The sequence below is a fragment of the Lactuca sativa genome, chromosome 7 (genome assembly GCF_002870075.4).
Source record: "Lactuca sativa cultivar Salinas chromosome 7, Lsat_Salinas_v11, whole genome shotgun sequence".
NCBI classification, from domain to species: domain Eukaryota; kingdom Viridiplantae; phylum Streptophyta; class Magnoliopsida; order Asterales; family Asteraceae; genus Lactuca; species Lactuca sativa.
This window is the reverse complement of record NC_056629.2, coordinates 93047223-93070862: the sequence shown is the minus strand read 5'-3', so window position 1 is coordinate 93070862 and position 23640 is coordinate 93047223. Positions and strand designations below refer to the sequence as shown.

At 36.5% G+C, this 23640-nt stretch overlaps 1 protein-coding gene and 1 long non-coding RNA gene across 4 annotated transcripts; both read right to left on the bottom strand.

Moving 5' to 3' along the window:
- Positions 1-1278: 1278 nt before the first annotated feature.
- LOC111912133 (uncharacterized) lies at positions 1279-3459 on the bottom strand. 3 transcript variants are annotated; one of them, XR_002857090.3, is made up of 5 exons: positions 2857-3459; positions 2163-2248; positions 1974-2045; positions 1678-1746; positions 1279-1604 (listed from the first exon to the last, which is right to left on the bottom strand). It is a non-coding gene; the product is annotated as an uncharacterized LOC111912133 (long non-coding RNA). The 3 variants fall into 3 exon arrangements; XR_002857091.3 differs by having other exon boundaries at positions 1279-1514; XR_002857092.3 differs by lacking the exon at positions 2163-2248 and having other exon boundaries at positions 2857-3458.
- Positions 3460-7113: 3654 nt separating this feature from the next.
- Positions 7114-7878, bottom strand: LOC111912363 (leucine-rich repeat extensin-like protein 3). The gene has a single exon (XM_023908098.2). The coding sequence runs from the start codon at positions 7786-7788 to the stop codon at positions 7231-7233; it is 558 nt and encodes a 185-aa protein (XP_023763866.1). The 5' UTR covers positions 7789-7878; the 3' UTR covers positions 7114-7230.
- Between the last annotated feature and the right edge of the window lie 15762 nt (positions 7879-23640).

Genomic DNA, 23640 nt, shown 5'->3' with positions numbered 1-23640 from the left:
ATTCGTCAAACTATGTTGTGCTACAGTACTAAAAACCTCATATGGGTATGCCAATCCACATCAGAATACAATTTCCCCTAGACCCTTAATTAGCCGGTATTTTCTAACATTAAGGACCAACTGGGCACAAAAATACTTGAGTGGCTAAAGATATAATTTCGTCAGACTTTATTGTGCTAAAATGCCAAAAACCATTTTATTAACCCCTTAAATTTCCCCTAAACACTTAATGTTATAGCAAAAAGTCTCGACTTAAATTTTTTTGAAGTTCCAATAGGTTGGAAATTCTTTAGTAACTTAAGAGATGTTAGATTTTGTTTTGAATTTATAGATTTAAAATGTGCATTAGATTTTGTGTCTTTACTTTGTAGGTTAAATCTGTGTTATTGATTTCTAGGTTAGACTTTATGTTGTTCGACTCTGACTAGGTTAACTCGTTTATGATTCTTTTTAGAATTGTTTTCTTTTGTTTATGTAATCATTTTTTATGAGTGTTCTTGTTTCTTCTTTGGGGTTTTTTTTGTATGAAATCATTTTTTTTGGTTGCTTTGTTCATTTTATCTTCGTAGACAATAATTAACGGATTTTTTTTTTGGTTTTTTATGTTTTGTAAAAAAATTTGGTTTCTTTGTTGATTTGTTCTTTGAAGATGATAAACAAGTTTTTTTGGGTTTTCTTGGGTGCGGATCTTTTTGGGGTTTAACCTAAATTTTCTTATTATTTCATTTTTTTGTAAAAGGTTCTTTGGGTTTATATTTTGTACAAGTTGATTTTGGGATCCCACACTACTAGAAAAAAGGTTTTCCTTGACATAATCGAAAATGTCTGTCTTAAATGTCTATCATGACAGAGTGTCATTGCAAGTCATATCATAAACGAAAATGACAGGCATTTGGCCTGTCATAAAATGGTCATAAAATTTACTACAAATCTTTATGACCTACAATTAGGACATACATATACAACTGTTTTTCGACATACATTTACGACAAACTTTGTATTTCATAATTTGTAATTATGATAGACATTTACAACTTCAAATTACAACATATGTTTTGTACAACATGATTTTCGACATAGTTTTACATTTGTATGTCATGGTTTTACATTTTTAATAAATAAATTATATATATATATAGACCACAAAAAAGTCACCGATTTTCTTTACCATATTAATGACTATAGTGACCAAAAAGTGGTCACTAAATATTTATTGTTAGAGACCAAACAAGGTGGCCACTAACCAGGAAAATACAAGAAAGGAACATACTGACTATGTTGATGTAATTGCTATAAATTAAAAAATACTTAAATATTTTAGTGATAATGTTTGAATAAAATTACAATAACTGAATCCAATACAATCCAATCAAACCGCATATTAGCTTCCAATAAATGTAGTTCCATGATCTTGAAACTTGCTCATATTTTCTTCACAAAACATTACTAGAACTAGTGTATTTCATGACTACTTTGCTAACATAAGGGACTGTTGGGTACATGGCAGCTACCACCTGCATATGGTGGAAGATACATATCCTTTATTTCAATAATGTAATAGGAATTAGAAGTTGATCAATCCTCCTTACATCCGTGTATTTAACCTAGAATTTCATGAGCTAAATGCATTAAAAAAACATGTTTCACAACATCAAAATTAATAACAAAAAAACAAACCTCAGGTGCAGAAACTGCATTATTTTTAAATGGTATCATCAACATAAGCTAGCGACCCCATCAGCATCACTGTGTACAAGATTAAGATTGATTCATATTTTGTAAAAATTGTATGATTATGAAGCTAGGTTTTACAAGTGATGAATTATAAAGAACATATCACACACCTAGAATCATTTTGGAAGATATTTCCAAGACATGTAAGTTTTATAAGGACCAGGTTCTTTAAAAAAGACTAAAATTGTAAAAAAAAATGCATTTCTGAAAAATCACTTGCTTTTATACTGTTTAAATACCTGTAATTCCAGTACTGTAATAACTGCAGCATAGAGCACAAACACCTCTATATTTTCCCCAGAGCTTTATCACTAATGCAATGAATAGAAATTGTTAGTATTAATAGTTACATATGGTAGTGACTCAGATTTAAAATCACGAGAAGAAATTAAATAAAGAAACACAAGAAAGGCTTTCTAATGAAGGACCATTATAAACAAACAGCACGTTTGCCAAGTTTAAGAATGCCAAATGCTCAAACCTCTCCTTTTCAGAGTCAAATCTCTTAGTAGACCTGAAAATTCAACAATTATACTCACTTGTTGCCCTTTCCATGCATATGATATTTGAACATTATCTATAGATGCTTGCAGTACTCTCTTTCATAGAGAAAAACACCGATGACAGATGATATTATTAGTGGTTACAGTTACAATCAGCAAGAATTCAAAAACAATCAACAAGATTTCAGAATTTAGAAACAAACTGAAATTGATTTACAATTCAGGAACAAATGAATAATCAACTGATCAAATATGAAGTATCAACAAAAATCAAAACTGGTGAGTGATGCACTGAAGCTATATGCAGAGTTGCGGATTCGACAATCAGGTATCAGCAAAAATTAGAAAGAGTGATGAACATATGATATACAGACTTTGCAAAAATCAGAACAAATTACTCAGCAAAACAGAAATCAACATTTAAAACTTTATAGAAAGCAAAAGAAACAAAACTAATTGTAGTTAATAGAACGAACTTAGTTAAGAAAAAAATTATTGAGTGAATCACTATCCTCGATGATGAAATCGATTGAGGACCAACAAGTGATTCAGTTGTGGGAAAACGGAGAGAAATCGATTTGAAAAATTCAAAAAAATATGAGAGAGACAGAGTGCTCACAAATTATGAACTAACGGATATGGATATACTCAGGTACAACCAATTCTTTAGGAAACTTTAGGAAGCAACTTGCAACGGCGAACTATATTTGCAATAAGTCGAACGAGATGCAGACCTCCGGTACAAATGCACTCCCAATTCATGTGAGCATTTCATCGAACAACTGTTGTGCACATGATATTGAATGGGGGAGAAGATGAACTCTAGTCCTTATATGCTGAAAATATAGGTCGAAGGCAATAGATGAATACCAAACCCGGACGAGGAGAAGGAGCGCATCAAGTGATTTATAGTATTCGATGTAAGCTAAGTAATGGACCCGATTAATTAGCAATTGAACAATTGATTAGCAGGAAAGTGATGTATGCGACATGCAAGCAATAGATGTAGCTACATCGATGGTCGGAGCGGAGAAGAGAGTTTATGTCTGACCGAGGACGCTGGTTCCGAACTGTCGATGGTTGGTGTGTCAATTTACGGCTAACTGTAAGGAGAGATTCGTCGGGATAATCAATTCAACGGTAGCAAAGGCGATCCAGAAGGGATGTGAGGAGATGGAGTGGGGAAAACACGGGTTAATGGATCATAAAAAAGTCCGGTTCGTATTCATTTTTATTACGTGGAAAAAAGCTTTTATATAAAAAAAATGGGAGGTGATAACTCCACTTATAATTTTTATCAAGGTTCTAAATAATGTAAAGCGTGATTTGGTGGCAATGTCAAGCCTCAAACTTTTTCGAGCCTTGGCGAGTTACGACATTTGTAAGGCGTGACTTAAGGCGGTAATTTTCTATATAATTAATATTTTTATATGTATTTTCAACTATTATCCATTTTTATACACATATATGAGTTAAGACGGCGTTTTGGCAAAGCTTGGCGGCAGATACAAGCTTTGGAGTCGTAACGCGCCATGACGAGCTTTTTAAAACCTTGATTTTTATTCATCCACATAATGAAAATACCATTTTCCTTTTATGCCCTTTGTACAAAATAACCCTCATCGCCCTTTATTTTGATTTTTGCCACCGTCTCTGATTTTTATACATTTTATTTGACAACCTATGATTTCCTAAGGTGATATCTAATTGTTTTTATTGTTATTTTTTTAGTCAATCCTAGTTTTATTGTATGTTATTAAAATAAAGTATATAATAATAATAATAATAATAATAATAATAATAAATGTTTGAAGCAAAAAATAGATATATAATCAATATACAATGTGATACCAACATCATATGTACGTATTATTGGAATCGGTTAAATATCTTTATTTGATTTATTAAGTGTCATACCATAAACTAAAAAGAAATTAATTTTGTTTCTTATTAATGGTGTAATCTAACCAGGTATCACGATCATCCTTAGCATGGTCGAAAGGGACGAGTTTTGGTTGGAAAGGGACAACCATAAATTAAATAGCAGTCAGGGGACTCAACTTGAAACAACAGTTTTCGCGATGTAATAATGGCAGTAATGATGCATTCATCCCACTGAGGTAAGATGTCCGCCAAAAATATTCCAAAACAATACATGTCACAAAAATGTTTAAACTAATACAAAACGAGATATTATTTCAAATCGCAATCTATGACTATTATTTTACTTATGACCGTGATATTTGTTTAGATTACAGTACTAATAAAAAAATTTATTCTTTTTGGCTTATATATGATACTTGATAAACAAATAAAGATATTAATACCTTTGTATGATGTTGGTGTCACATTATATATTTTTTTATCTAATTTTTCTTCAAATATTAAATATTATTATTATTATTTATATATACTTTGTTTTAATAACATATAATAAAATCAAAATGAAACTAAAACAAATAATAAAAATAAAGCAAAAATAAAACAAATTAAGGTCACGATGGGAAATTCATGAGTTTCCAAATAAAATGTATAAAATTCAAAAATAGAATAAGTGGTAAAATCAAAATAAGAGGAGAGGAGGGTTTTTGTTTCCAAAGGGACATAAAAGGAAAAATGTATTTATATTAAGTGGAAGAATAGAAATTGAAAATGGAATTATCAGCCCCTAAAAAAAATATTTATCAAATAAATTGATAGTTGTCTGATTATTTAATTTATATAAAAAAACAAATATATAAAAGTATACCATCTTACCCAAAAAAACAAAACTAATTTAAGGCATATATTTCTGTCAATTTTCATTATGGATAATGTAATATTAGTTGTTAAGTTATAAGCCATTTTCTTATCAATGAAATTAATGAGAAATAAAAATGAAGTTTATGACTTTGAAATTGCAAAACAATGATTTCTTTTTCCTTTTAATTTCCCTTTTAGTCCCTTGAGATATGAAAAATCTGAATTTCATCCTTCATATTTATAATACTTTTTTATATCTAATTTAAATAGATAGTTAATAACATCTATCTATCTGTATGATATTATTGACCTTATCTAATTAATATAAATTATCCTTTAGAAATGAAATTTAAATGTCATTTTAATATATTCAACCAATTTTTTTATCTTGCCATTTTAATATTTTGTTTGCCATTATTTTTTTAACTAATATAGAATATTCTTTGGAAATGAAATATGTTTTTAAATAGATAAAATAGTGATTTGGTATTTTCTTAATGCAAAAATATGTTTATAGACTATAAATAATAAGTTGAAATATCACTATACAAATTGTTAAGAAATTCATTTTATGTTTTTTTTTATCTAAGACATGCTACTTTAATTTATCTCCTGAATATAAATCGTCAATCATATATTTAAATTATCAATTTCAAATTTACATCGTTAAGAAACGTACAACTATTTCATTTCTTTTTTATATCTTTTAAGAAATAACGGTTATATATAGTTTCTACCAAACTTTATCACATATACCCTATATTTAATATTATCCATCTAAGATAGTATCTTTATAATTAAAATTATCATATATTATCTTAAAAACTTTAATTATTGCTAGACTGAATTTTAATTTTCAAAAAAAATTCTCTATCTTACAATTATGTTACATTATATATCCTTTTAATTTCAACTTTTTCTTATAGTATTAACAAAAAAAATAATTTAATTTACTCTTGAAATATGACACAAATTTACGACAGATATTTATATCTGTCGTAAATCATTGATATCTTACTATATATGACATAAATTCTATGACAGACCTGTATGTCTGTCATAAAACTGTTGTATCATGTATGCTGTCTCCCAAGAAAAGCTTTTTTTTCTAGTAGTGCCAAACTGCCAATTGAGTGTTGTTTTTGTAGTATAAGTGATATTTTTTTTTGGAAAGACATGTTAACAAATTCCTAAATTATCACTTATGTCTCAAACTAGACTTCAATCTATGATCTATCAACCAAAAGAGTTATTCTTTACCATTATGCCAAATGTTCTTTGGTTGAATACAGGAATGATGTTGAATAATACTTATCGGTGGTTGTGGTAATGATGTTCTTCATATTGTCAACACCTTCAAACATTTAAACTTATTAATAATTATTATATATTGAATTAAATCTAATAATAATAATAATAATAATAATAATAATAATAATAATAAATAATAATAATAATAATAAATTTAATCAATAACTAATTCTTAAATAACAATTAATTTTTAATAATAAATTCATGAGGACTTCAGCGCCACATGTACACCAGACCACTTTTAGTTGACAACATGTCATGTAACCGGATTAATTACTTCATATCTATGAAAATATGAAAATGGTTTATTCGGCCATATTTAGAAGTTTGATGACCTACAATATATAAAAACTACTTAGACACCAAACTATGACAAACCCAATACTTAGTTGGGTTACAATGATATCGACCTATATTTCTTCATCTACAGATTAAAAGTTTCACCGTCTTTAACAAATATACAATCAATTTTCGCAATAGCTAATGCAGCTTTAATTGCTTTTTTTGTGCGAAAATTTCTTTTAAAGATCCCCACAAAAAATTAAAAGATGAAATTTTGATTAAAAAAAGAAAAAATATACTATATATATACTTTAGCAATAATATTAACAATTCGCATATGAAGAACAATTTGGAGTGCAGGAAGAATGTTTTGGCATTAAAAAAGAGTAAACTATTTTTCTTTTTGGGACCATCTTAAAAACAAGTTTTGGTGGTTATCTGTTGCAAAATAGTTTAGTCTTTTATAACAATTTAGACGAAAATTCGCAATGAATAAAACGTATATTTGACTATGAACTCGTATAAATTACAAATAGGAAAATTTGCAATGAATAAAGCGTATATTTCACTATGAACTCGTATAAATAACAAATAGGAAACAAAATTCAATAAAAATCCTTCTTCGAACCAAAACGTAAAACCATCGACACTACTATGATCACCCGAGCAAAAGAAAGATGACATGAAAAGACACGAACACAATAACAAAACCCGTAAAATCAAGAGAAAAGGTAACACCCTTCGAGGCGTAGAAGTAGTAATACGGGTATGGATTGTTCTTCGGTTCGACAGCCGGAACCTGAGTCGAAGGCACCACCACCACTTTGGGTGGAGGCGGAGGTGGAGGTGCATTGGTACCCATTGTGATGTACGACGGTGGTGGACATGACTTAGTGTGTGGCGGAGATGAAGGCATAGGCTGTGATCGTGGCGGTGGTGTTGCATGATATATGGGAGTCAGATAAGGTGGTGGCTCTGAGTCATCTGTTGATGGTGATGGTGGCGGCTTTGACTCAACGGGCAGTGATGGTGACTTTGACTGGGCCGGTGGTGAAGGTGGTGGAGAACATATGACAGGACACGTGCCACACTCACTAATGCATAGTAAATTTGCGTCTGGTGTGGTTGATGGTTCGACTTTCGAAAATATAGAGATCAAGAGGAAACAGAAGTACCATTTACGTGTTACTGCGTTGGAAGTATGGAGTTGTTCCATATAAGCATAAAATGTAATACTTTGAAGAACTAAGAGTTTAAGAGTGGTGGTGTGGAGAGAAACTTGTGGTACTCACCTGCTTTGTGACTTTATAGACTTCTATCAAGGGTGTATGTGCTTTTCAATTTTAGATGCTTATTTTGGAAGTATAATCATTTAAAGAAAACTATAGGAAATAGTATACTTTATATAGTAGTATGGATATTACCATTATTAATAAAATATAAGTAAGTTGTTATTATATATAAGGATATATGAGTACGACATTTATACAAGAAATAAGAGTAAAATATATTGCTATTCCAAACAATTTGTCAATCATTAAGACAAAAATTAGAAAGTAATTATAAAATATTCCGAATCATTATAAAAATTATATATTTTCAGATTTTTAACTTTAAAAATTACGTATGCTAAATCTTTTAATTTTTGTCTTAAATTTGTAACGGGAGATTAGTCGGTATGTAAAAGCTGGTTTGGAACTCTAGTTATGTAAATTTCGTTTCAAAAAAAACTCTTTTAATTCTTATTCCAGAACCCATAAATTAAATGTTAGTTACAGTTAAACAATTTTAGTAGAGTAAGCCAATTAGTTATAGATTTAGTAATATTTTGGCATGCCTTTCTCTATGCACAATCCACCTTTTATTAAGCATATGTTCTGCCGCCCTTTATGCTTTCTTCTTTGCATGCACAACATATATCCTTTACTTAAAGACGTGGATTATGCATCAAATCCTTCCATATACTTCTATTCAATCCAAAGTATCTTTCAACTTTAGGGTCTTCTTCTAGGAGTTTTTATTCAATTTTCACTCATTTTTAGCTAATTTACTTTGTAGGTCTAATTGCCAAAAGTAGCCATGTATATTTATTTATTTGTCTATTATAGCATCCTCTTTTTTATCTTTCAATTACTAAATTATATTTTGAAAGTCTGAATTAATTATGGCATTGTACATCTAATTCTTTTTTTTTATTATAACATTATAATTATAGCATTGAAAATTATTCTGTATTTGGCTGACATTGATGTAATAGGGGTAGTTTTTCAAAGTAAGATGTTGTGATACAAGAGAGATGAAAGTAAAATGATATAATAGAAAAATCAAGAAAAGTATATGGCCATTTCTTGCATTTAACCTTATAAAAGTACCGTTTGCCAAACCACACTCCAACAAACACGGCTAGAATAAGGGTATTTAATGTCATACGAATTATGCCACATACTCATTTTATTCATTTTATGACACACAAACGGATTAAATAAAAAATAATGTCATCTTTTGCAAAATCTAAAGGATTTACATCAAACGTACGTCGTCTTTTGAATAATATAAGAATACAAAACATGTATGACATAGTTTAATGTCATAATTGAAAATTGAAACAAAAAATATACGTCATTTTCTCTATCTTAAAATCATCGCCATTATAAAAGTAGTAGTCTTTTATTCATTTGATATCTGGTTTCTACATGCTAAGATCAATGTCGACTCTTACCTCATTTTCTCTTAGTGCTCCTAGGGTTTTGGTGGTGAAATAAATTGGTGACTCGGAACCCTCGCCTTGTCGTTGCCTTGCCATCGCCATTTAAAGGGAAATTATATACGATTCACTTATCAAAATCTTGTTAATTTATAACATATAATAGTCATGTGTATATATATATATATATATATATATATATATATATATATATATATATATATATATATATATATATGATGCGAATTGATACACTCTATACACACTAGTTTGCACAGCGTTAATATTTAAATTCTATGTGTACATGCATCATAAAGATCTAGGTTTTACTATTGTAGCAATTTACTTTAAAACATGAAAGAAAAACTAAACTTTTGATTCTTAGCTTCAGATCCAATTACAACCACTTTGCAATTAACAACAAGGACACAAACCATGAATCCCTCTAGTGGAATCACACTCAAGACACCAACTAGCAAGAAGGAACTTTTGGAGAGAGCATGTTTCATTTGAAAATCCTATAACCCTAGAAAAGAGTTATGATTTCCGTGTGTGTGTGTATATATATATATATATATATATATATACATACATCCATATATATACATACATTGTATGTATATATATATATATATATATATATATATATATATGTATATATATATATATATATATATATATATATATATATATAAATAAAAGGGAAAGGTTGACAAATCAATCCATATGTATAGTCTCCTGTTGAATTAAAATTTCCAAGTATAATCCTTATCCTTATATGAATCAATCCATATCTTTTTATCTCTAGGATAAAATCGATCCCATATATATTCTGGAAGATTCTGTAATATTTAATTAATTAAGAATAAATTAATTAATATTCAACTTATTTAATTAATTAAAACTATTTAATTAATTCCAAAATAATTTCTAATTAATTTATTAATTTATAAAAAATTAACGACTTATTTTCTTCTTATTCCTTATTACTTAATTGGATCATGAGGGCAACCAAATAGACCCTACTATTATTAAAAATATTATCATTTAGGTAACGCCCCGATTCTCAGGTATTGTTTAAATAAGATTTATTAGGATAAGCTCTACTCGAAGAGTTGGTTGACCTACTCGTCGAGTAGCAGCGGGGTGGGATCGCGAGTTAAGTGACCTACTCTACGAGTCCATATTGGGACTCGGCGAGTAGGAGCTGGCAGATGAAACCCTAAATCCCAGGGTTTGCTCCTCCATTTAAAGGAGCCTCAGCCTCCTTTGGCCTCTTTGCAGTCTTTGAGAGCCCCTTAAAACCCTAATATGCGTGTGTGTGTGTGTGCCCATTGTGTGTTTGAAGATTGAAAAGAGGATCTTTGGAGGGAGAAGGCTTGGAGGAGAAGGAGATTGGAGCAAGTAGAGTGTGGAAATCAACTCTTATCTCAGTTATCATCTTTTTGAGGTAACCACATCGCCTTTTCCTTGTGAATATCTTCTATTGGTTGAGTTTTAGGGTTTTTGGTGAGATAACAATTTGGGAAGATGAGCTATGGGCTAGATCTGAGGTTGTAACTTCAGATCTGGACCCTACTTGGATTCTAGAAGCATAAAGTTTCAGTTTTGGTCATGTTTAAGGTCCCTCTTGAGCATGAAGTTCCATTAAGAACTTAAAATAGGCATTTAGAGCCTTTATAGCCATGCATGGACGTAAATTTTGCAACTTTACGTGATAAGCATTCCCTAGAAACTTGGATCTATGATTTGGAGCCGCTGCATGGCTCAAAGTAAGTTTTTATGGAAAAAGGACTGAATGGATTCGGCGAGTCGCAAGGTTGACTTGGCGAGTCACATGAAGATGGCCGTGAACTCGACGAGTTTGATGAACAACTCGGCGAGTCCGATGAAGATTACCATAAGACTCGACGAGTTGAAGAACAACTCGGCGAGTCGGATGAGTTTTCCCTAGAATATGTATGTATGTGTATCCGTTGAGTTGTAAGGATGGAACTCAACGAGTGGCCTTAATGTTTGAACGAGAATCGAAGGAACTCGACGAGTCACCCCAATGAATCGGCGAGTTGGTTTGTACTTCGAGGAACTCGACAAGTAGTCGAGGGTACTCGGCGAGTTGGGGTCAACATGGACTGTTGACCTTGACTGAGGACTTTGACTTTGACCAGGGCTTGACTGGTGGGTTATGGAGTACCTTATAAAGTTAAGGACTTATGAGTATATGGTATTATGATCATAGGTGGTGGAGCCTATGTCAAGTGATCCGAGAGTTGGAGTTTATCTTCCGAGTCGACATTTACAAGGTGAGTTATCCTCACTATATCGATAGGGTCTACGGCACCAAGGTCGGCCCTTTGGTTGTTATTGTTATAGTATTCTATATGTGGATATGATCTGTTAGATCGGAATTAGGGTATATGTTATGCTCTTATGATCCGTAGGGATTGGTATGATAGTGACCTGCTAGGTCGGTACTCTAGTTACGAGAGAACTCTATAATTGATGATCAGTGTGATAGATATGTTTGATGTTTGTATATGCCAGTATATGATAGTTATGCGCACATGGTTATGTGTTTGTTGGTTGATTTGAGGCGGTCCTACTTTATGCTGAAGGCCAACATATCCTATGAGCGGTCCGGGGAGACTGCAGGCCCACGAGGCGGACTAGTCATGCTGAAGGCTCGAGATAGATTCAGATAGACTATAGGCCTAGTAGGGCGGTCCAGTCAGGCCGATGGCCAGTATGCATGTTGATTTATTGATTGATTGATTGTTACTGATGTGGCATTGTCATTATGGTATTGGTATTTGGGGGGTAGCTCACTAAGCCCTCGGGCTTATAGCTTTTAGTTTATTGTTTCAGGTACTTCAGGAGATCATGGCAAGGCGAAGGCGTGACCGTACCGCTCCTCATCCTTATGTTATGATTTTGGGACACTCTGATGGATATTGATTTGAGAACATTTTTGTAAACAATGATATTTGATTTTTATTTATGATTCAAAAGTTTAAATTTGGCGTAAAAATTTATGGATGTTACAAGTTGGTATCAGAGCCTTGGTTTGAGTGAATTGGAGGAACACTCGTGTGAATCCAATCTCAAATCAAGGATATTTTCGGAAAGTAAGTTTTAAAAATGGTTTTCAAAATAAAGGATGGAGGATGCAGAGGGTACGATCAGCCGGAGCCAGTAAGTAAACCCAAAAATACCATACAGTTATTTGATATTCTGATATGTTAGAACAACATGCTAGTGCTAGGCTAGGGATCTTCAGGAATCGCATGATAGATTTGCCTGATTATATGATGCCTATTAGCCTAGGGATTTCTTGTATATGGAATTGACATCATAACTGCAGATGTTTAGTGTATGCATCATGATTGTGCATAATAATAACCTTATAGCCTGAGAATGTTGATTCGGCCTTCGGTAGGAATGGATATTAGAAAGTCTATTGGGTCCAGCGTTATGTGCAGCTAGCATGCACTAGCGATGCAAGGGATGATGGAAGTTTCATGGGTGTGTGTGTGTCATGAGAAGTGGTGAGACTAGATGCGAGATAGTTGGTATTCCTCTAGAAGTGAGGGTTGAACGCATTTCTATGTTGATTTTATTGTTAGGGTGTTGTGGTGATACTTGAGACAAATATGGGTAGGTGTGGAAGGTATTATGGGCCCATACTACTGAAAGCACAGGACCCATACGCGTAGCAAGGAAGTCACAACCCCTAGGGTTTATGGGTTTGCGTCTCCCGACATTATGTTGTTTATCTGATGTCTTGAGTGTACCTTTCAGTATGGTGGTGACGAGACGTTTTGCTGCTGGATCCGGATCAGGATCGGGATCCGGGTCGGGGTCAGGGTCGGGAGACAGAGAGTCAGAGGTGCCGGTAGCAACTGAGCCCGTGGTTCAGATAGGGACTGAGGAGCTGGATGCCAGGATCCGGGAGATTATGCACGATGAGGTCGCTGCGGCTTTCCGAGCGTAGCTACCAAAGATGTTTGGGTCGATCAAGACCACAATGGTCGAGTATTTTGATGAGCGATATGCTGCTCTGGCAGAGACAGCAGCCGTTGCAGCCGCTTCGGCTGTAACTATGGCAGGGGTTGGAGGAGGAGTCGGCAGGGCTTTCCAGTACCGGGACATCGATAATACGAAGCCCCCGACATTTGATGGTACTCAGGATGCGATCAGAGCTATGCGGTGATTGTCTGACGTGGAGGGCTGTTTCTTCACGTGCTCATGTCCTGCTGACCAGAAGGTCAGGTGTGCTCTGAACCTGCTTAGGCTCGGAGCAAAGGACTGGTGGAGATTGACGACAGGTTCATATTCTGATGATCAACGAGCTGCTATTACTTGGGAGCAGTTCCGGGATATGTTTCGCACCCGCTACGTTCCACGCGTGGAACGGGAGCGGCTTACTCAAGAGTTTTTGACATTGAGACAAGATGGGGAGTTTGTGATGGAGATTACCCGGATGTTCACTGATAGGGCTATATTTTGCCCGGAGTTTGCGTTAGAGCAGTCTCAGATGACTCATTATCTGAGTATGCTCAAGACAGATATACGGCAGTTTGTGGCTACACAACGTTGTGATACCCTCCTGGATCTATAGGAAGCCGCGAGGCGGCGTGAGTTGGAGATAAAGTTGCAGCTGAAGGAGCAGCGTCAGGCACCGACACAGTCTCAGTCGGCGCCTAAGCGGTCTAAGACCGTTGATACTCGATCTGGGAGTCAGCAGAGCCGCACTTGTGGAAAGTGTGGCAGGGGTCATTCGGGAGTTTGTCGAGCGGGAGGTGGGTGCCACAAATGTAGCAAGGAGGGGCACTATGCCAGGGACTGCCGTCAGTTCGCCCCTCCTGCAGATATGAGGATTTGTTATCATTGTCATCAGGTTGGTCATGTGAAGACCAACTGTCCGCAGCTCGCCGCCAATTCGGCGCAGGGTTCCGCGCCAGCTACTGTGAGGATTGGAGATGGGAGGCCAGTCAAGGTGGAGCCTCCGAAGGCTCAGGGTCGCACCTTCCAGCTCACGGCCGAGGAGGCCAAGGCAGCACCGGATGTGGTTGCTGGTATGTTTCTACTCTTTGTCTCAATTATTGTATATATGTTATGCTTATGGATTGTGCCTGTGGTTACGTTCGTTTTTAGTGAATTCTTTGCCCGCTTTGGTATTATTTGACTCGGGGTTGAGTCGGTCATTTGTATCTTAGACCTTCTCTAAAGGGTTCAGTGTGTCGATAGATGATCTTGAGTGTCCGTTGCGAGTTTCGATCGCCAACAAGCACGGGGTTTTTGCTTCTTCAGTCTACCGGGGATGCGAGTTGGAGATTTTCAGGGTGTCCTTCCCGGTAGATTTGATTCCTATCCCCATGGGGGATGTACGCGTGATTGTAGGGATAGATTGGCTTAGCCGTTTTGGCGCCATGTTCGACTGTTAGGGACAGCGGGTGGTGGTTCGAACCCCAAGTGGGGGAGAACTAGTAGTATATGGTGAGGGCACTAGGTCGGGATCAGGTTTTTATTCGGCAGCCAGGGCTCAACAGTATATTCAGCACGGGTGTGCCGGTTATTTAGCGTATGTGGTAGATACACAGGTTAGAGAGTAGCTCTCAGTTTCAGAGGTTCCGGTGGTTAGAGAGTTTGCTGATGTGTTTCCGGAGGAGTTACCCGGAGTGCCTTCGGTGAGGCAGGTTGAGTTCAGGATTGATCTAGTGCCAGGTGTGGCCCCTATCGCCAAGGCGTCGTACCGTTTGGCACCACCGAAGATGCAGGAGTTATCATCTCAGTTGTAGGAGCTGTTGGGTAAGCAGTTTATTCGTCCGAGTAGCTACTCGACGAGTCCGGTCGAGGAATCAGAAGGATAATGACTCGGGATCCCAGATAGTTATCGCAATACGGGGAATGTGAGAGGGACTCGACGAGTCACCACTTGACTCGACGAGTCGGATCGCTTATTTAAAGATAATTCCACAGATCGATAAGGGGAGTTCGGGGACGATTCAGAAGTATCTTGCTACAATTGAGAAGCCTGAAAAAACCCTAGAAGACGACAAAGGAAGCTAGAATTCAATTCCGGAGAGTAATTAAGGCAAAATTTCATCATTCCATTTATTCTTTTGTTTATTCATCATGACTAAGCAATTTGACTTTGATTGTTTGTTGTTATTTACTTTAATGATGAGCTAAAACCTTTAGACTTCTGTTTGGGGATACAAAGTTGACAATATGGTTTGATTGATTGGTAGGATTAATTCTAAGTTGGTGAATTTTTGTTATTTTAGCTTGCTAAAGAACCTTGTGTATGAATAATAATTAATTTTCCGTTAATAGGAAGATAATTGATTAGAATGAACATCTATTGATTATTGTCGTCATATGATATATTGTGACCACATAGTTATATGTCTAGGATTAATGAATATGAAACTAGAATTAATAAGAAAATTGAGTAAATTCATGTGCAAGCTTGTAAGATGACTATCAAACAAGAGGTTAATTAAAAAGACTAAATTAGTTAACTATTGCAAGTCTAACTTAACCCGAATAATTAATCTAGTAAATATAATTAAATTAGACAATTGGCCACTGTTTGAGTTAGTTTATTTGCTAAGGATTAGGGTAGTGAACATGAACCTAATCACTTGAATCGGTAACCAACGAAAGAATTAATCCATTGCACTATTACCTTAAAAATCAACCATAGAGTTAACCAAGTTGAACTAAACAGAAGTTCCTTTCCAATTATTGAATCTAGTTAAATCGTTATTTTCTAGCTTAAATTAGTAATAATTAGTAAGTTTCTAGTCTTGTAAAACTAGAGAACAACCCCTGCTTTTTAATTAACTTAGATTAAATTAGTTTTTAGTTTAATTTGTCGTTCCCTGTGTTCGATACCCTGCTTATTTAGCTATACCACAATTGATAGGTTCACTGCCTTTTGTGTGTTATTTGATAATTAAAAGTAGGTTTAAAACTAGTGGGTTTTACACACATCAAGTTTTTGGCGCCGTTGCCGGGGAACGGTTCTAAAATTAATAATAAAGTCTAGTTTAATCGATCCTTTGTGTGGGATTTATCTTACACAAAGTTATTTACAAAGCAAATCCAGTAAGTAGACTTAGTTTTATTACAATTCCTTTTTTTTTTACTAGAAATTTTTCTTTTCGGTTTTTGCCTTGCACTCGCCGAGTGCACTCGTGCCGACTCGGTGAGTCCATCGTTGTTTTAGTATTTATTTTTTATTTCGTTTTTGTTCCTTTTACGCGTTTCGTTTCTTTTGTTTCGTTTTTTTTTCAGCTGTTTCATGACCCGATGATCGGACACACCTCTAGTACCACCTTTGGAAGACCCGGAATCCGCACTAAAGAGAAGCAAATGAAAAGCCGTAGGAGAAACCGCAACTTCAAAGAACTCACCACTCAAGAACTTGAAATCCGTTTTCAGCAAGAAGAAAGGCAGCAAATCAGGAGCATCCAGTGCCTCGTTAAAAATTGAAGATCCAATTCACGAAGATATCGAGTACGAGACCGAGGAAGAAGAAGAGCATATTTCCGAGCACGAAACCAATTCTGAAGAAGAGTTAGCTATCATTATGGCTAACATCGATGAAGTCCCCATGGGGGAGTGGAAGAAAAGGATGCGTGATGACACCAGACCGGGACTTGTGCAACCCGCAATTCCCGCAACCGCTACGTTTGAGCTAAAGGGCCATATTCTCGCTCAACTCAAGGAGATCCCTTTTTATGGGAGAGATCATGAAGACGCTTACAAGCATTTGGACGAAGTAAATGATGTGGCCGATTACTTCAACGTGCCTAATGTTCCACGCGAGACCCAGCTTCTTCGAATTCTTCCTGTCACGTTTAAAGGCGCTGCAAAAGATTGGTTAAAATCACTTCCTCCCGGATCGGTCACCACATGGGCCAAGATGAAAGAAGAGTTCATTGACCATTTCTGCCCACCTTCCAAGATAGCCAAGCTAAAGAAAGCCATTGCCAACTTCGAGCAACAACCCGGTGAATCTCTTTATGAAGCTTGGGAAAGGTACAAGAGCCTACTTAGAAATTGCCCACACCATGATCTTAATAGCCAACAAGAGGTCTCCATCTTTTATGATGGAGTTAATGTCACCACAAGGCAACTACTCGATTCACAAGGCCCGCTCACCCGAAAGCCACCTCCGGAAATAAAGGAATTAATTGAAGAATTCTCTAAGCATTCTAGAGAATACCACAATCCGAGGAATGAAGTGAGTCGTGGAGCAGTAAACTCGGTGAATGATGGCATGGCGGCGGTAATAGCTAAACTCGATAGCCTCGACCGAAGAATGACGAAAATGGATCAAACGATCCATGCTATTAGGGTAGGATGCGAAAATTGTGGCGGCCCCCATCTTACCAAGGATTATGATCGAGACGAGAATGGAAATAAAAAGGCTCAAGTATTCTATTCCAGTGGCGATAGATACGATGAAGACTGGAGGAAACCAAAGAAGGAATGGCTCCCATACGAAGAGTATAAAAAGGCTAAGGAGGAGAAATACAAACAGAGGGAGAGGGGATTCTATCAAAAGGAAGAGCCGGTGACGGAAAAGAAGGCAAATTTAGAAGATATACTCACAAGGTTCATAACCGCGTCCGAGAAAAGGCATAATGATCACGATGTAGCAATGCAAGAAACCAGAAACATGTTGAGGAATCAGCAAGCTTCCATTCTCAACATTGAGAAACAGCTGGGACAGCTTGCACATCAAGTGAATGAAAGAAGACCGGGTCAACTTCCGAGCAACACCGAGCCCAATCCAAAAATGGAGAACGTGAGTGTAATAACCTCCAACAGTGAAGAAAAACTTACAGAAGCACTAAGGATCTCCAAGAAGAAGGAAGAAAAGGTAGAAGAATCGGAGCCAGCCAAACCCGACCCGACTCGCCGAGTCACTCCTATGGACTCGACGAGTCCATGCGAAATTGAGAAACCCATCAGTTCTTCAAAACCTTATAAGCCTCCACTGCCATACCCAACCAAAGCCATGCCTGCAGAAAAAGTTGAAGCATACAGAACCTTCATGAATCATGTTAACACTTTACAAGTTAATGTGCCATTTGTGGAAACAATACTTCAAACGCCTAAATACTTCAACTTGCTTAAGGGCCTTTTTGCTGCTAGGAAGGATTTGGCTGAAGTTGCAGAAGTCTTGATGAGTGAACTGCCTAAAAAGAAGGGTGATCCAGGAAATATTGTGCTTCCGTGCCAATTTGGTAATAAAGTCTTCACACGAGCATTAGCTGACTCAGGGGCAAGCATCAATATGATGCCTTTGTCATTCTATAAGAAGTTGAATCTACCAGAACCAAAACCGGTGAATATGAAGATCCATTTGGCGAACAAGACAACAATCCATCCAAAAGGCGTTTGTGAAGATCTCCTTATAAAAGTTGACAAGTTTATTTTCCCAGTAGACTTCGTGGTTGTTGATATGGAAGAAGACCCCGAAATTCCAATTATTTTGGGGAGATCTTTCTTGAACACCGCGTGTGCTTTAATTGATATAAGTGAGTCTACATTGACATTGAGAGTGGGTGATGAGGCTATGACGTTTAAAGCTATTCCAGAAATCAAGCAAGAAGAGGAAAAGATTGATGAAGTCTCAATGATCCAATTGGATGATGAGATATTAGAACAAGAGCTTGCACGTTTGATGAAAGAAGACCCAAGCAAGTTTGTGATACACTCTGAAGAAGAAGGAGATGTTAACAAGGACTTGGATGAATTAGAAAAGCTACTGGAAGGAGCCCACTCAGAAAAAACCCAAGAATTTATGGAATTCGTACCGACTCGCCGAGTCACTTTAATGGACTCGACGAGTCCAGTCGATTTGGGCAAACACTTGGCCGACTTAGATCTGCTTGTTACTAGTCCTTCACATACCTTGGATTTCAATAATATACAGGATTCTTTAGAAGAACAAACAGCAGAAAGAGGAAAGGAAAGGAGAGTCCAATACGCCGATGTAGCATGTCTTCATACGGTTCATCTTGAAGATGGGTTAAGCACTGAAACGAGCCAAGAGAAAAAGGAAAGGAGGGAGGAAGCTGGTCACCTATTCACCACTAAACCTAGAGCACGGACCATTATGAAATATGAAGTTATTAAATTTAAAGAGAAGGAGGTTCAAGAGTTGGTGAAAAAGAAGGGGGTAAAGAAGAAAAAGAGAAAAAGGGAAGCCCAAGCAGCTGAAGATGAGGCAATGAAAAGAAAAAGGGATGCATTAAAAAGGGCTTACAAGAAAAAGATCCACGCTTACAAGACCAAGTACAAATCACAAAAAGTTAGGCGTGCGTTCCCGATACTCGAAGATGACAAAACGTAGATGGGAAGGAGTCTAGCTAATGACTCCTCAAAAAGAAGCGCTTGGCGGGAGGCAACCCGTTATATAGAGTTTGCTTTCTTTTACGTCTTAGTTTTCTTTTTATTTATTTATTTTCCCTTCGTTTGTTTTTAAATTCTTAATCTTCCAAATCATCGGGCATGTCTGCTTGAGAGTGTGCATAAGCTAAGTGTGGGGTGAAATGATTTACAATACATAACAAAATTTTGAAAATTATGCATTTTTTTAAGCGACTCGCCGAGTCTGACCACAACTCGACGAGTCCACATGAATTTCAGAAAAGAATTGACTTCGCGACCTGACTCGCAGAGTCTGCCCACGACTCGACGAGTCGGTATTATTTACAGAAAAAAAAATAATTTTTCGAAATTACTTTTACATTGGGTAAGTAGGGTTTTAACCCTAAGAATCAGATTTCACAAACCACGCTCGTCGGGTGCCGCAATTTTCATTCTCTCTCAAGCATTCATCATTCTTCTTCAAGTTCTTTCAAATTTCTCAAGCCCAATCCAAAAAGGTAACAAATTTCTTCCTATTTTCTGTTAAGAGCATGATTATAAGGCCATCCATGGTAGTAATTGCATGAAAAACCCGTTTTTGAGAAGTATTAAATTTCTAGGGTTTTGATTTTTCATGAATTAAGTTGTTTTGAATGTCTATTTTGGCCTTAATACATCAATACTAAGTGTTGAGTCAAAACCCTTGAAAGAATTTACAGGTTTTATGGTCCAATTTGTAGTGACCCGTCGACCGACTCGTGCAGGTTGCGCGACTCGCCGAGTCGGGCCTGGACTCGACGAGTCCAGTCGAGTAACAGACAGGAGACATTTTTTTTAATTATATTCTGTGTTTTCTGGGTTTTGTGTGTTTATTTTGCAGACATCATGTTCAGAAGGGGACAAACTTCAAGTGGCAACCAAGGGGAGTTTCCATGGCTAAACTTCCCACAAATTGAGTCCGCCTCAACAATGCGGAAATGGAAGAAGAAGCTATCTGATATTAAGAAGAAGGAGGTGTATGTGCCAAACAGGATTGATTGGGAGTGGCTGCAAAGTGTTCGATATGAGGAGGAATTAGCTCCTTACCTTTTAAAGGAGTTCCAACATGAAGGCCAAACAATGATCTGCGACGGGTGGAGCCAGGTCTTCCGTATACAAGAGCCGATCTATTTAGAGCTTTGTTTGGAGTTTTTCTCCACGGTGTCTTTCACCGGGGGAGTGGATGTCTTTCACCCAACAAGCTTTAGTTTTTGCCTTGGGGAAGAATTTCGTCAATGCTCGGTAGTGGATCTTGCCTGTCGACTAGGGATCTACGATCAGCCCTTGGTTTCAACAAACATCTTTCGGGCCTTTTTAGCACAAGCACATATGGCATTTCCCGATGGAGTTACAAGCACGGGTTGGTGGAATACCATTGGAAATAAAGTTTACATCCCGAAGTCTGCATAGGAAGGGAGCATCCGATCCCCAACTCACCGCCTTATTTCCTCCACCATAAATCAAAGAAAAGATGATGACAAGGTTTCCAACCTTGACGTCTTCTATTTATGGAGTATAATTACACCCGGCGTCTTTTGCAACATCCCTTGGTGTATAGCTTCATACCTTTCGGAGGGTGCGGTCAAGGATCGCAAAACCTCCCGTATTAATGGTGGGATGTTTGTCACCCGATTGGCTAACTCATTCGGGTTGATGAACCGCGGTGCATGGAACTTCATGACATTAATCCCGACACCTCCGTTTAATCCCATTCTTTTCCGAAGAGCACGGATTATTGAAGACTATGGTGGTGGCCATTATGCCATCCTAAATGATGACCCCGTTGTTGGTCCCGAAGCACCGGGAAGGAGGGTAAGATCAAGAAGAGAGCGGGATGTGGAGGACGAGCCGCCAGTGATTCCGGTCGACAATGAAGACGTACCAATGGATTGGTACAATGTGGAGATGAGGCGGATGCAAGATCAAATGGCGAGGGGGCTGAACTTTTGCAACCAATCCCATATACGACTTTTTGACCACTTCAATATCCCACATATTGATGGTGGAAATTACCCCTTTATTCCATCTTGGGATGAGGTGATTGCTGCGAGACGAAGTGGAGCCGAAGGAAGTGGAGCCGCCAATGATGATGAGGAGGACGAAGATTGATTTTTGTGTTTTAATTAAACAATTTTTATTTTTGTTTTGTTTTTATTCTTATTTGGAGTGTATGACTTGTTTGAGATTTTATTGTGTTTAATGATTGTATGCTTTAGTTATTTTTTAGGATTGGATTAGGATTGCTTGCTTAGGATGGTTTAGAGTTATAGCTTGGATGTTATCACGAGTGAAAGCGAGTCAAGGAAGTGGAACTTTAACGTCAAAGTGTCGAGTCCGGTTTTTAGGGGGTATGAGAAATTGAGTCTAAACATGGGGAAGAGTTAGAGACGTTTTTAGAGGCTAAAACAGTTGCAAAATACCAAGTTTTTTCGTTCAGTGGCCTACTCGACGAGTGCACTAAGCTGACTCGCCGAGTCGCCTTGTATTTCTACATATTCTGAGAAGGCGCGCTGGTACTCGACGAGTCCACCATAAGACTCGACGAGTCGTTCAATTTTTGTACCGACAGACTGCTGATTTGATGCTGCTACTTGTCCCACTTGCTCACTTATTCTTCCATATCCATTCTTGAAGATCTTACACTGATTTCCGCGTATTTGGAGCGACCCACACGAGACGAGACACCCAAGGCATGGATGAGATGTTACCATGTCTAAAGTTGATTGAAGTTGGAGCTTAAATGAGAGTGATCAACCTATCCACTGCTATCCCAGGGGAGTTTGTTCCAATTCCCTCTTTAGTCTTTATATGTTTTTATGCATCATGTGCAATGAGGGCATTGCATCACATAAGTGTGGGGTAGGGGGTTGGTTACATAATAGTCAATTTTAAAAAAAAAATTGCATACCAAAAGTATTATTTAGGACTTAATTAGAAAACTTTGGTAAAAAAATTAGGATTCCATGTTAGGATTGTGTTAATAATTGCATGAAAACCCAAATGTTTAGTTGAGCCTATATACGTTCTAGTGCATTTGTGGCTTCCTTATTCTAGTGAAATCATGAGACAAAAACACGACCTTGCTTAGTTTGAAGGATGCAATATGTTTAGCAGCCTAAACCTGAAATGTATCCTGGAAAATTTTTATCATTAGCCAATAAAGGTTGAGATTGAGCGCCCCTGCTTAAGCATGTAGGGTTTTGAGTGAAAAAAAGTGAGGTATACATGTAAAAAAAAGAGAGAATTACAAGAAAAGTTGTAAGAATTTTGGAGCAAATAAAGTGAAGATCAAAAGATCAAAATTCCAAGAAATCCAAAAAAGTTGAAGATACCCGAAAGTCAATACAAGTTGGTGAATTCAAAGATATCAAAGATCAAATTATCAAGAAAGTGAAGAATTCAAAAAATTTTATAGTGGTATCGAAAAATTGTAATTTTCTAGAATATGTATGCTTGGGTTGCTCAATTAAAAATACCTTGAGGGTAAAGAGGTTTTCTGAGGATGGATTCGGAGGGTTGCATAAAATGAGCATAGTTCGGGGTGAGTGGGCGAATGTTTATGAGGATTGTGAGTATTTAGAGTATGGGAGGTTTATAGGAAAAATTTTAGACACAAATGCATGCGTTGCGGTCTTGGCATAATGGCTGGGTTAGATTGGAGTTGTTATACATAATTCTAATGTGTTAAAATTCAGTTTTGATTGAGGGCAAGCAAAAGACAAGTGTGGGGTATTTTGATATGTGCATATTTAGTGTGTATTTAGTATAGTTTTTTATTCATATATTAGCTAAATTATCGCATATTATGGACAAAAGGTACTTAAAAGTGTTAAATTATGTTTTTCAGTCCAAAGATGAAGCTCGGAAGCAAAAGGAAGCAAGAGAAGCGGTTAGGAGATCGAGAGTGGAATGAAGAAGGAAAAACACTTAAAA

What these genes read in the sequence shown, in the direction of transcription:
- LOC111912363 (XM_023908098.2), bottom strand. Translation starts at nt 7,788, where the DNA reads ATGGAACAACTCCATACTTCCAACGCAGTAACACGTAAATGGTACTTC.